We start from the raw sequence: 13,385 nt of genomic DNA on the forward strand, positions 1-13,385 counted from the left end.
GAGATCAGGGATTTCCCCATAGATAAGGGGAGGGGGGGGGAACATAATTTCTGTGTTTGATATTTATATTAATGGCAGAGCATGCAGAAAGCATTTAATTCCCAATAAGAATTTAGGTGACTTAAAAATATCAGTAAAGATTAGTTATTAAGAAAAAGACACTCCATCCAGCAGCTGCTTTTTTTTCCCTTCCAGATTTTCTCCTTGGTGTAGGATTAGGTGGCAATGAGTATGATGAACACTGAAAATTGAGTTCTCTAATAGCATGATCCAGCTGCAAGCCAAATGTTACACAAAGGCCCTGGCAAGACAGGAGGAAAGAGAGAGCATAAAAGACTTTGTGCTGCAGTAGTCTCTACCCTCAGAGTGCTTCACAGCTGTGACTGGAGTTGCTGATCTCAGAAAGGCAAAGCTACTTTTATGCCCATTTTCAGAGGCCAGGAGACAGAGCATCTTGCTCACAAGAAGGACTTAGAGTTGCATCTTGTCTCCCAGTTACTCAGTGAACTGCTGGGGACAGGTTCTGCTCAACAGGTCACAGAGAAGGAGATTGCTTCTGGGGTTACCCCCTCTGGAAATGCACCTGCACACTTGCCTACAAGTGGGGACCACCCTGGACAACGTTGGGCCAGCAGTACCGTGGGCTTCATAACATCCATTGTGGTTTAATCCCAGCTGGCAACTCAGCCCCACACAGCTGCTCTCTCCCCCACAGTGGGATGAGGGAGGGAATCAGAAAAGTGATAAAACTCACTGGTTCAGATAAAGGTGAAGCAAAAGCCAAGCAGGCAAGCAAAGCAAAGCAAGGCATTCATTCACCACTTCCCATGGCAGGCAGGTGCTCAGCCATCCCCAGGGCTCTGTAACACATAGCAGTGATTTGGGGAGACCCAAATGCCACCCCTCCAAACCTCTCCCCCTGTCCTCCTTCTCCCCCAGTTTTATATGCTCAGCTTGAAGCCAGATAGTCTGGGATAGTTGGAGTTCAGTTGGAGTCACCTGTCTGGGCTGTGCCCCCGTGCAAGTGCTGCTCAGCAGTAACAAAAACATCCCCACCCCGTCTCCAGCACAAATCCAAAATAACAGCCCCACACCAGCTACTGTGAAGAAGATTAACTCTCACCACGGCACAAAAGGACAGCATCAAATATTTAGTTCCTATGGTAGCTGAATTGAGTATAAATGCCACCTTTTGGAGGCATCTCTTTTCTTTAATTCAGCTGTCAGCACGTTCTGCAGCGTGTTTGTGGGATGGTGTCTTGTGCTGCTGTTTGTAGTAGAGGTTGGAGGCTCCTGTAATGCAGCAATCCTTGGAAAAAAGGCTTGATACTGTGCTTGTTAAGCATTGGAGAAATAGTGGTTTGTAGTCACATACTTATCTTAAACAAATAGAGCTGCTGGTGCAGTGCACCTGCCTCTCATTCTGGACCATCCACAAAACTGGACAATAAGCAGATTTTTAGATTATCAGAATCTCTGCTTTTCGTTGTGCAGAAACTGATACCAAATCCTGTCACACACAATACATTTGTGTGAAATGATAAAAGGCTGTGATAGTACCTGCACTGTTTCTACCTATGGCACATGAAAGGCTTTACAAAAAGTTGAGAAAATCATATTTGGGCCCATATTTACGTGGAAAATAAACTTTGACTTAGGAAAGGCCTTGGTCTAGTGTTGAAGGTGTCAACTTACTTTTCCAAATCTCAGTTCTGCTATTTGCACAGGATTTGCACAGTTAATTTCCTTAACTTTATGAAGAAATCTGAAATGATGGACGATAACAAAAGTTCCACAATATTGTTGGGGTTTCAGACTACTTCACACCTAGAAGGGCTGTAACTAAGCTTTTTCATGTTCTTGTATTTCATGTGCATTGATTTAGCACTATGAATCCTGGACAGCCTTCCATGAGTTGAACATTCAGTGGTTTAGTTTAGTAAATGAATTTGATGATTTAATCTAACAACACTTAGAAGGAAAGTTACCCCAAAGCAATCTATTCTTTAGCCAGCACACTGATGGCTTCGTTGAGTTCTTCATTATAGTTCATAATTCCAGTGTTTCTACGAACTGGAAGTTTTGGATTTTTCCAGCTTGCACTGCTGGAGATTTAAGCAGCAATATTTACTGATTTTTAAATCTGTGGTTAGTTAGTTGAACTAATACAAATTAGTAAAAGCTTACAGTGGTGAGTGCTTGGCCTCACCTTTAATAAAGACAGCATCTGGTGGTTTGTGACATCAGGGAGAGTCTCTTTCTGTGGTAGGTTTAAATTTCCTGTGGGCCATTTTCAGTGAGGTTGGGACTGACTTGATTGGAAAATTTAATGGCTTTTTCCATTTCCATTCCCTTTTGCCAATCTGCTCTTTAAAGCTGCTCTTTCATGATGTGTGAATTTCTCTCCATTTGAAGAACTAACATCAGATACAACTGAGAAAGCAGATTTTAGAAATGAGCCATTAGGCAGAGAAGAGGCACTTTTAAGATGCTTGCAAGTTGCACAGCAACCAGAGGAACATACAGTCATTTGATTTCTCAAATGACTTTGACTTTGACTCAAGGGAAAAACAGTTTTGTTCTCCCCTTAGAGCTTTCTATCATATGTGATAAAGGGAAAATGTGTTTATAACATTTTCTTCCAAAAAAAAAAAAAAAAAAAAGGAAAAAGAAAAAAGGGTTGTGCCTCATGGCAGAGAAGCAGCAGTTGTAAATTGTAAATCAGTGCAGAACATATCCAGTAACAGCTCCTGTTTGGGATCTTAAATGAGAAGATAAAGCAGTGTAACCTTCTGTTTCTTCTGGGTTTTAAACATAAAGCACTGACCCTTGTAAAATCAGAGATTAAAACCCAGCCAAGCAGCCATCAGTGCTTGATGTTTTTCTGGTTTCTGTAGAACTGTTTCTTTAACCTGCCCAGAGAAGCTGTGGCTGCCCCAGCCCTGGAAGTGTCCAAGGCCAGGTTGGACAGGGCTTGGAGTGACCTGGTCTAGTGGAAAATGTCCCTGCCCATGGCAGGGGGTGGGACTGGATGGGCTTTGATTTTATAATCACTGTCCCCAGGTGTGGAAATGCTACAATAACATTTTCTGATCATTATTTGGCTTTTTCTGAAGACCCTGTCAGCTGTTGCCCACTTTCTGCTGCATGCACGTGCAGGTGGATTCCAAATCACATCTCTTCTGATACTCTCTTCCAAAGCCCTCTGGGACAGAGTGTCATACTTGTTGTATGCTAGATGCAGAAGTCATCAGAAGTTTATTGTTGTAATGACACATAAAAATCCAGCTTCATGAATGCCAGATAGTCCTCCTGGAGATCTTATTTTCAATGCTAATTTGGGTCATTCTGCATATTTGAACTACCTGGTCCAAAAGTGGTCTGTTTCTGATATAAACATCTTGTTATAATATATAAAATAAATTAACAAAATTAGAAGTACTTATAGAAGTGAATGACTTCATCACACTGAGCAACTAATTTTTCCTTTTGCTTGACCTTGGTTTGGTCATTTTGAACATGGTGGTGACAGTGCTCTGTGGTGAACGAATATTGAAAAAATGTGAGTGTGTGCTAAAGCTTTTATTAAAATAATGCCTTTTTCACTCTGTTCTCCTGGTGACTGAGAGCTACAGGATATCTGGGTATCTTTGGACACGACAAGAAGAGCCTTGCACCTGTCCCATAAATGCACATGGATGGATGAGTCACTGAGGGCAGTAGTAAAATATATGTTATATGTGCTTCTTCCAGAGGCAAAAAACCATACCAGTGTTGGGTGGCAAAACAGAAAGAGTCTTGGATTCAGTAGCCCTTTGCCAGCACAACATATTCTTTCACAGAGCTGGTTCAAATTGTAGTGTTGAAAGAGTGTTTTGCCTGATATAAAATATTCCCAGCGGGCAGTGAGGTGTTATGGCAGGACATCCCTCCAGAGATCCCTTTCAAATGCAGATGAGCCAAATTCACACAGAATCACAGAGTCCAGCTCTTTAAGTGAGAGGTCCATGTGGGGATCAGGCCCACAACCTGGGTGTTATCAGGACCGTGCTCTGAGCAGCTGAGCTAATCTCAAATGTAGTAAACTGAGAAAACTGAGTTTAGCTGGTCAGAAATATAACTTCACTAAGGCGGAGTAGAAATCAAATACGTAAAGAAAAACACAGTTGTCTTGGTCTTGCAGACATCTCCAGTTATCTCTGGGTCTGAAAAGCTTTGAAAACCACGGGGCTGTCCAGGTATAATTAGGAATATAAAGTCTTCTGGCACAGAGCAGAAATATCACGGCTTGAGTTTGAAATCCCAGAGGCTGTTGGGTGTTAGAACAGTCTGAAGTCATTGCAAGCTGAGCGTGTCTGGTGTGGGCTCACTGAGATGCAGTAAATCCCCATCACAACGCTGTTTATTTACAGAGGGAAAGTAAACTGTCGAGTGTCACTTCTGGTGCTGCCATCAAAGGTCTCTTTTGGCCCCTGCTTTAATCTCCTACATTTTACAACTGCTCCCTTCCTGAAGAGCAGGGCACGATTACAAGTGTGCTGTGCTGCCTCCCAGCAGGTGTCACCTGGCTGCACCTGACAGGCTGTCCTCCTGCCCAGCCCACACACACACATATTGTGACCTCCTTGCACAGAGCCACGCAATTCTGGAGACATTCTCTCCCTCACACACACACACACCCCCCCTCGGAGGCTTGCACCTTTTCCCTCCTGTCTCATCGTTTTAGTCGCTTCTGAAAGATGCTGACAGCGCTTTGTTCGAGGCAGTGGAGACCTGAAACGTTCTGAAAAGAGACGTGCTCAAGCACGTGGGAAGAGGAACAGCTTGTAGTAGTTTTCACTGTGTCACTTTTGCACGAGGTTTTTGTGATCTACAGAAGGATGCTTCAAACATAAAAATAATACTTCTTCTGCGAGAAGAAATCTTAAAAATCTTACACGGAAAAACAAGAGCAAAATCTGCCTCCTTTCTTCCTTCTGTCTCCAAAATACGCTTTTCCACCCCATAGCTGGCCCTGAACGTGTTATGAGGGTTTGTGTGGGCTCTAGCACATGTGTGATGGGGCGTGCACACGAAGCACCAATCAGTAATAGTCTTTCTCTCTTTTTTTTTCCTCCTCAGTTTGTCGCTCAGCCAAACTGCCAGCAGCTACTAGCAACACTCTGGTACGATGGTTTTCCAGGATGGAGGCGGAAACACTGGGCAGTCAAACTCCTGACCTGTGTGACCATCGGACTGCTGTTTCCCATGCTGTCCGTGGCGTACCTGATTGCACCGAAGAGCAGGCTGGGACTGTTCATTAAAAAGCCATTTATAAAGTTTATCTGCCACACCGGCTCTTACCTGACCTTCCTCTTCATGCTCCTGCTGGCGTCGCAGCACATCGTCAGGACTGACCTTCACATGCAGGGACCCCCTCCCACCATCGTGGAGTGGCTGATCCTGCCCTGGGTTCTAGGTAAATGGAAAAAGCTGAGCCGCGGTTGCCTGACTCGCACCCACGGCGACCGTGTGGGGACTCATTCCTGCTCCCAGCATCAGCAGCATGGGAAGAGATTTGGCAGCCAGCTCCAGAAACTGTGCACAACAGCTGGGCTCCTTCTGGAACAGCAGATCCTGCTGGCCTAGGGCTCTTCTGCTGCTCTGTGGCCATCTGACTTTCCTTTAGACATGACCCTGAATAAACCGTGGCAGATGCAGCTCTCCCCCTGCCTCCCCCGTGCTCTGTGCAAGGAGTGGGTTGGGAATTAGGAACAGTGTCACCCCTCCTGCTGGTTCAGGGCTGCTGGCTGGTGCAGAGCAGCAGGCAGTGCCCAGAGCCTGTCTCTGCTCCCTGGCTGGCTCCCCCAGGCAGTGTGCAGGTACCAGCCCAGTTTATTCCTGGGCTCCCAGCCTCCTAAATGACCGACAGGAAGGCAAAAAAGGGGAAGATAAATCTCAGTCTGTGCTGATAATCACTGACCAAATCAACATCAAATGCTCTAATGGAAGCAGGAGAAGGAGGGAGCCCTGATTATCAGAAGGTTGAACGTGAGGCTCTTATTCCAGTCTGGCTTGGGCAGCCACAACTGGGAAGTGTTTGTGTCCTGAGGGCAGGATGAGGTGTGTGAGATGGAGATGAGATGGGAGAAGAGCAGACAAGCATAGTTTGATCTAGTTTTGATCAGAGTATTTACCCTTCCAAACTAAGTTCTAACACAAAAGCAAGTGGAAAGCTGTGGGCTCCAGCAGGAGCACAATCTCTCCTCTGATTCAGTGCCCACCCCCCTTGCTGTGCCATGAGCATGTGGCACCACTGTGAGCTGCTCGGTGCTGGAGTTCCCACTCCAGGACTTCCCATGGCTCCTGGGAGCTGCCAGAGCCTCAGTTCTCCACTGACATTCAGTGACATGGGCAATCACTGGGCAATGGTTTCCACACCTTTATAGCTCTCCTCCAGCCTCTCCTGTTCCCTGTGCCAGACCTGATGCAAAACAAGGAAGGAAAGTGGGATGTTCACAGATCCCTTTGGATCGTGACCCAGGCACAGCTCTGCCAGCAGCCTCGTTATCTGATCAGACTGATTTATGGCATCTGAATGCAGGTGTTGGTAGAAACTTCAGAGTGGGCTTACCTGAGCTTAGGTGATCTCTTCGCTTTGAATTTGTGGGTAAAGTTGAGGGAAATGGCAGGCATTTCAACAAAACTGATTTGCAAATGAAAGAAGGATAATCTGTTAGAAAAAAAGCACCTCTTAAACCTGCCTCCTCTTCTTGAGTTCCTTTGTTTCAGATAAATACAGATATTGTAGGACTGTTTGTTAAATGGAGAAATGAGAACAGTTTCACCAGATTGAAAGTTAGTATTTATGAAATATTTTCCACTATAAAAGGAGAGAGAACAGACACAGACAGCATTGCTGTAACTATAGTAACCAGCAATGATAACTCACTATAAATACAGTGTATGAGTTCTTCAACAGGATCCTCTTCATTGATTTATTTTATTTTACTGTTTTGTGTTCATTCAAAGACATGGAGGCAGCTGTAACAAGATTACCTTGTTGGCCTTGACATTATGCTTGTGTGACTGTTGACCTGCTGGCTGCCATCTGAACAGCTCAGATTGATATTGGGCTGTGTGCAGCAGCTCATTTCAACTTTACCTGCTCTTAGCTTGAACTTTCAGCTCCTGAAAGTTGAGTTGCAAGTAGCATATCAGTGACCACTGCAGTATCTTGTGGTTAGGTAGGGGCAGCAGTTTGAGAAACTATATTAGTAATGTACCTGGAGGTGTATTTTGGGGGGATTTTGTGTTTGGTTGGGTTTTTTGGTGTATTTTTTGTTTGGTTGGTTGGTTGGTTTGGGGTTTGTGTTGGTTTTTGTTTGGTTTTTTTGGGGTTTTGGTTTTTGTTGTTTGTTTTTTCAGGTCTTCATTCAAGGGTAATATTGGAAACTGGGTAATTCAAAAATACCTGGGGCTCTAAAGACATTCTCAGAAGTGTGTAGGGGTTGAAGGAGCATAGTTGCCATTTGCTTTTTAATGGAACTTAGCCTTTCAAAAATACTTAAACAGATCTACAATAAAGGCCATGCAAGTTACTTAAGATCAGAACTGTGTGCCAGGTGAGTTCAGCAGTCTGGTAATGAGCTTCAGAAACCTCCCCTCACTCCCCCAGCTGCAAGGAGGTGCAGTGAGCACCAGCAAGTGCCAGAAATGATTACCAGGAGGCATTTCAGGGTTGAGATGATGGGCTCTGGCTGTATCCCTGGGAACAAACACTCACCTCCCAGGACCCCCAGCCACATCTGACATGAGGTGAGTCACTGCAGTGCCAGGCTGCAGTGCCCTTTGGCATGCTGAGTCTTACCTTTTCCCACGAATAATCCCTGTGGGGCTTTTTGTTCAGCGAGAGGCATAAATGCAGTGGCTGAGCAGAGAGAGTGGATTCACATCTTCCTTCTTTGGGGTGATATTTCCAGGTCAGGGAGGAACTGCACTTGCAGGTGGAAGCTGGTGCTGCTGTTGCTAGAGAAGGTCAGGACAAACTGCCTAAGAGAGGGCTGAATTGCTTAGAGTGTCTGTGAGACAGTCTATTAGAAACAGCACCTGATAGAGTTGCTAAAATAGCTCGTTCAGATAGAGCAAATTTCAGCTGAGCCAATCCACTCATTCTGGTTATAATAAACATATTTCAAGCAGTCTCCTCGTGTGTGTATCTGGAGCTCTGGATGGGAAACCAAAGCCTTTTTCATCTTTCTTTAGGCTGCGTTCCCCACAGACTTGTGAAATGTCTCACAATCAGCAGCACTATACTTTGTAGGAGGCAGAAGGGATGAGACATTTTTTCCAGGCTGTTGCTTTCCAGTTGTCTGGCAGTCCATCAGGTGTACACGGTGCTTTAATGGGAAATACTGCCTTGTCATGACAGTGAATTCTCTGCCTTTCTTTCTACAGGTTTTATCTGGGGAGAAATCAAGGAAATGTGGGATGGTGGATTCAATGAGTACGTGCACGACTGGTGGAATCTGATGGATTTTGCAATGAACTCCCTTTATCTCGCAACCATCTCCCTTAAAATTGTCGCCTATGTCAAGGTACGGTAATTTGGAAGAGAGAGCTTGTAGCATGCTTGTGAGAACTGTGGTGTGCAGGGTAAAAACTGTACAAATCAAAATTACAGCTCAAAGGAAATAGCTGCTTTTCAAGCAGTTCAGTTTTGAAAATTCACCTGGAAAGCGTATTAATTTGATTGGAGAATGAATGTCCTGCTCATCCTGACTCTGATTAAGGAGATTGTTTGGGCATTGGGTAGAAATTTCCCCACTTTCTGTCCCTTTTGTAGCTACTTAACAGCCAAAGCTGTTTGTGTTCCATGCTGACACTGGGCCTCTTTCAACAGTGTTAGACATAGTGAAAACATGATTTTTAAATTAAATGGAAAACCAAGAATAGGGTTATCTGAAGGCAAGATTTATAACCTGTAGTCCTCCAGATCTGTAGATTACTAATCAGAAGTTTGTGAAAGGTCTACTGAGAAAAGCAAGACGTTTAGTAGCAGGCTTCCATCTGATATAAAGGAGTCAACTTACTCTTCAATACGTGAATTATTGGCAGGGAAATGAGAAAGGAACAAGCTGGGGCTTTAACATCCCGCAGATTCTTCTCTGTCATGTTCCATTTGTGCTGGCAGTGCAAATCAGAGCTCATCCTCAAAAGCACCTTCCACATTTATAAACTTTTGATGCTCCAAATTAGCATATGCACGTGGTTTGGAGCCAGAGGATGGCCTGAAGCACTTCCCTTCTGTCTCCCCTTTTCAAACAGGAGGCACAAATGGCATCCTGTAAAATTCCTTATGCAGTAGCTCCCTTTGGCTTCAGCTGAGCTTCGTGCTTGGCCTGATTCTTTCCTTGGTGTGAATCAGCAGGAGCTTCACTGCAGTCAGAGTAATTACTCAGGTGTAAATCAAGTAACTGGAATCTGCTCCTTGGCTTCTCCTGCCCTTTCTAGTTTTGCTGTGCTACTGTGCTGGTTTTGTCCTGCTAGAAGGGCACTACTTCTTGTGGCCCAGCTCCTGGGAATCAGGCCAAGCAGCCTTGTTTAGTCCTGCCCAGCAGGTTTGCAGGCAGAGAGGGGAAGAGGAGAACATTTCATAAAGCCCATTGACTCCAAAGTGCAGACAGAGCCCTGCTATGGGGCCTTTGTAAAATCCTGAAGGTTGTGTCCTGGTGAGTCATATTTTCAAAGGGAAAAGCTTTAAGCTGGTGCTGCTCCCTGAAGAGGCAGCTCTGTAACAGCATCAAAGCAGGAGCAGATTACGTCTTTCATTCCCCCAACTTACTTCTTTTATTCAGAACCAGTGAGGAAATTACAGGCTTGAAAGGTTGATCTTTAAACTGCAAACGAAACAAAACAAACAAACAAAAAAAAAAAGCTGGAAATTGTAAGATTCAGGAACAAATCTTAAAATGTTAACAGTCTTGTTCTTTCTCACACACAAATTACTAGAGGAGCTGTGTATCCTTGGATTTATACAGTCACATAATAAGGTTTAAACCCACAGCCAAACCACAGGTACAAAGGATATGCAGCTTTGTTTGTGTACTCTGTAAGAGCTACAGAAACCTGCAGGTTAACTACAAAGAGCCAAATGGCAGCACACAAAAGGAGGTTTGCAGGAACGTGTCTGTTTGAGTAGAGGTCAGACCCTCTTGGATTAAACCTGGCTGATCTCAGGTCAGCACCTGATGAGGACCAATCCTGAGAGGTGCATAAAATCTGCTACAGGACCAGTTCTGAAGGAGATGGTCACAGAAGTTCCCTTCTGACCTGTGTCACTGAGGGGTTGCAGAATGCTCTGAAACATGAGGATTTATACCTTTGATAATGGCTTCAAAACATTTTGCAATTGTTATTTATAGAACAGCCCTGACATGGAAAAGGTTGGGATGTGCGCCAATATGCCATATTCTAACATTTCTGAGTTCTTCAAAGGATTACATGGACATTTATCTTTCTGCCAAATACCAGAAAAACTAAATTGCATACTGACAATAATGTTTTCTGTCCTTGTTTTTACGTGAAGATGTTTTTTTTTCTTCTTCTTGATTTGTCTGGTTCCAAGACCTGGCTCTAATATTGTCTGATACCAATGAAATCTTCAGGCTAATTATAGGGTAGAAATACCTTCTTAATCAGTTTTCATTTGCTGCATTGAATTATCATGTAATGAGGAATGGTAAATGTAACAGCCTGACATAATTTATTTGTACTATTCTGTGTGCATCTCTGCTGTGTTTCATCTTCTGAGTAGACACTAACCTAGGTAACTCCAGCCTTCCCAGATACCCAGCTTCATTAGATAACCCTGATGGCACAGCAGATTTATCTGTTACCTGTGAGGCCAGGCTGCTCTGAAGAGACCATTTCCCAAGGAAGGATATACCATCAGTTTATAAAGGGCCAAAATACGACCCTAACAAGTTGCTTTAAAATTAGGTGTGAGGTGCAGGAGACCTTTTCACATACACCTTTCTGTGCAGTCTGGGCTAAACCCTAGCAGAGAGCCCCTGGGCTGCTGTGTCCAGCCAGCCTGCAGAAGAGAATTGGGAATAACGCTGCCAATCTGCTGTCCAGGCTTCCTGATCCCGACCATCCACCCCCACTGCTGGATATCCACAAAAAGTCAACGGGTCTGCCTGTTTGTAAACATTTTCAGGCCCATCTTAAATCAAGCTAACAGGCTCGGGCCACCATGCTCATGTAATAAAGAACAGTTTGGAAATGTCAGGAGCAATCCGAGGTCATGCTGAAATGCCTTTGTATCGTGTCTCATCTCCTTCACACAGAGGATTAGTTTGAAATACCAGCTTGCTTTTAGCTGCAGCCTTGGAAAAATTGGGAGCATATATTGAACCTTCGGATTTAAATAGAAAGTCCCTGAAATCCTGACTGTCAGTGTGCTATTGACACTGTTTCCTTTCAAAAGGTACAAAAATTATTTTGGGAGTCCTAAGCACATTGGGTACACCATTAGCTGTGTTATTCTAAGTACATTTTTGCCTGCCTCGTGTTAAATGAGCAGGAAAAAATGTTAAAAGGACAATTATTCCTTGATTTTAAGCGTCTTTGACTGCAGTATCTGGTGCCAGTGTAGTTAAACCAGAGCAGTTACATTTACAGGACCAGCTCTTTTGTGTCACCTTCTCTCATCTGGAGGCACTTTGCTCAGAAAATGCTCCTGCTTTTACAGTTACATTACAAACCCTGTTAATGTTATAGTTGATGCACTCGGTGTTTCAGCTGTAATTAAGACCTCTGCTTTAGCACTCTCCTAAAATGGCCATGACAAATTAACTAATAGGAAAATTAATACGAAGAAAGCATCTCGGTTCTGGGCTGTTGGCACTTTTTTTTTTGAGGTTGCTGGGGAAGGAAAGCATCGAATAAATCATTGCTTGCTTTCTTCCCTTCCTTCTTCGTGCCTCCCATTGCTCCTAGAATGTGCAGTGTTTTGAATGTGCAGTCATATTTAGGAGGAGAAAGAAAAAAAGTAGTAATTGCAAATTTCCATCTGGATCCTGCTGAAATCTGAACCCCTTTAAATGTTGAAAGAGAAGGAGATTAGGTATGAATGAACTCATGGACCTAACAAACCCACATGCAGTGAACTCAGAATTCAGAAAATTTGAAAGAATCTCAAATTTCTAAATTTAGGCTAAGAGCAGCCCCACATCTCACAATCTAGAATGCAGTTTGTAAGAAGGCATCATTAAACCAAAGTCTCTGCCCTGATCAAATCAGCTGCACTCCTGAATCCCAAATGTTTTAGTCTGACAGCAGCTGAGAAATAAAAGTTTAGAAGTGCTTGTTGTGTCACCAGTGCTGGTTAGGATTTACCTGTGAAGGGTTAGTTATTGGCAGGTGTGGCTTTTTGAGTTACCTCTGAGTAATTCCAATATAATTCACTTTTCTTTCTCGTTCTTTCTTTCAGTATAATGGTTCTCGCCCGAGGGAGGAGTGGGAAATGTGGCACCCGACCCTCATTGCAGAGGCCCTCTTTGCAATATCCAACATTTTGAGTTCCTTGCGTCTCATATCCCTTTTTACAGCCAATTCCCACCTGGGGCCCTTGCAGATTTCTCTGGGACGCATGCTGCTAGACATCCTTAAATTCCTTTTTATCTACTGCCTGGTGCTCCTGGCTTTTGCAAACGGACTGAACCAGCTTTATTTTTACTACGAGACCAGTGCCTCGGAGGAGCCCAACAACTGCAAGGGGATCCGATGTGAGAAACAGAACAATGCCTTCTCCACGTAAGATACCCTCTCCTTTCTGGCTTCCCTGTCTTCCACTGTCCCCTGCATTACCTGCTTTTGCCTGGTGTCTGTCACTGCACCGGGAGTGCCTTTATTTTATTCATTTGCAGTGAGACTAAAATCCCAGCAAAGCCCTTTTTGCTGGGAATGCTGGTGCTTTACTGAGCTGTTGGCATGGAAATTGCTGTGAGGACAGCTGGCAGAGCTGAAAGAGAGAGCACATGCTGAAAAATGACATGAATTGTCTTTCTGATGTATTTGTTTTAATTACTAATAGTAGAAATAATTATAATAATCAGCCCCCCCCAATTGTTCTTGCTGCTTGCACAGTACTTAACTCACAATGGGAGGGGAAATAAATAAAGCACAGTCTAGAAAAAGGCCCATGCCCTACAAACAAGCAAAACAAAACTGTTGTCCACCACTTTATGCTAAATTAAATGAGACTTGTCACGATGCCCAATAATTCTCCACCCTCCGTCAGCTGAAGGCTTGGGGTTAAGAAAGGGTTTGGAACATATTTGCACTGTTATCAAAAAAGAGATGACGGCTGAGGCCACGTGACTGTTGGGAGAGGAAAGGCT

General features: G+C 44.0%; 1 protein-coding gene across 1 annotated transcript in view; it reads left to right on the plus strand.

Moving 5' to 3' along the window:
• Window positions 1–13,385, plus strand: part of TRPC5 (transient receptor potential cation channel subfamily C member 5) — a 93,785-nt gene that overhangs the window by 53,674 nt on the left and 26,726 nt on the right. The window contains exons 4-6 of the mRNA XM_050310546.1: window positions 5,122–5,458; window positions 8,437–8,576; window positions 12,476–12,798. Coding sequence (XP_050166503.1) covers window positions 5,122–5,458; window positions 8,437–8,576; window positions 12,476–12,798 — 800 coding nt within the window. The remainder of the gene's footprint in view (window positions 1–5,121; window positions 5,459–8,436; window positions 8,577–12,475; window positions 12,799–13,385) is intronic.

The sequence above is a fragment of the Myiozetetes cayanensis genome, unplaced genomic scaffold, assembly GCF_022539395.1.
Source record: "Myiozetetes cayanensis isolate MyiCay16 unplaced genomic scaffold, myiCay2020 scf15, whole genome shotgun sequence".
Taxonomy (NCBI): Eukaryota; Metazoa; Chordata; class Aves; order Passeriformes; family Tyrannidae; genus Myiozetetes; species Myiozetetes cayanensis.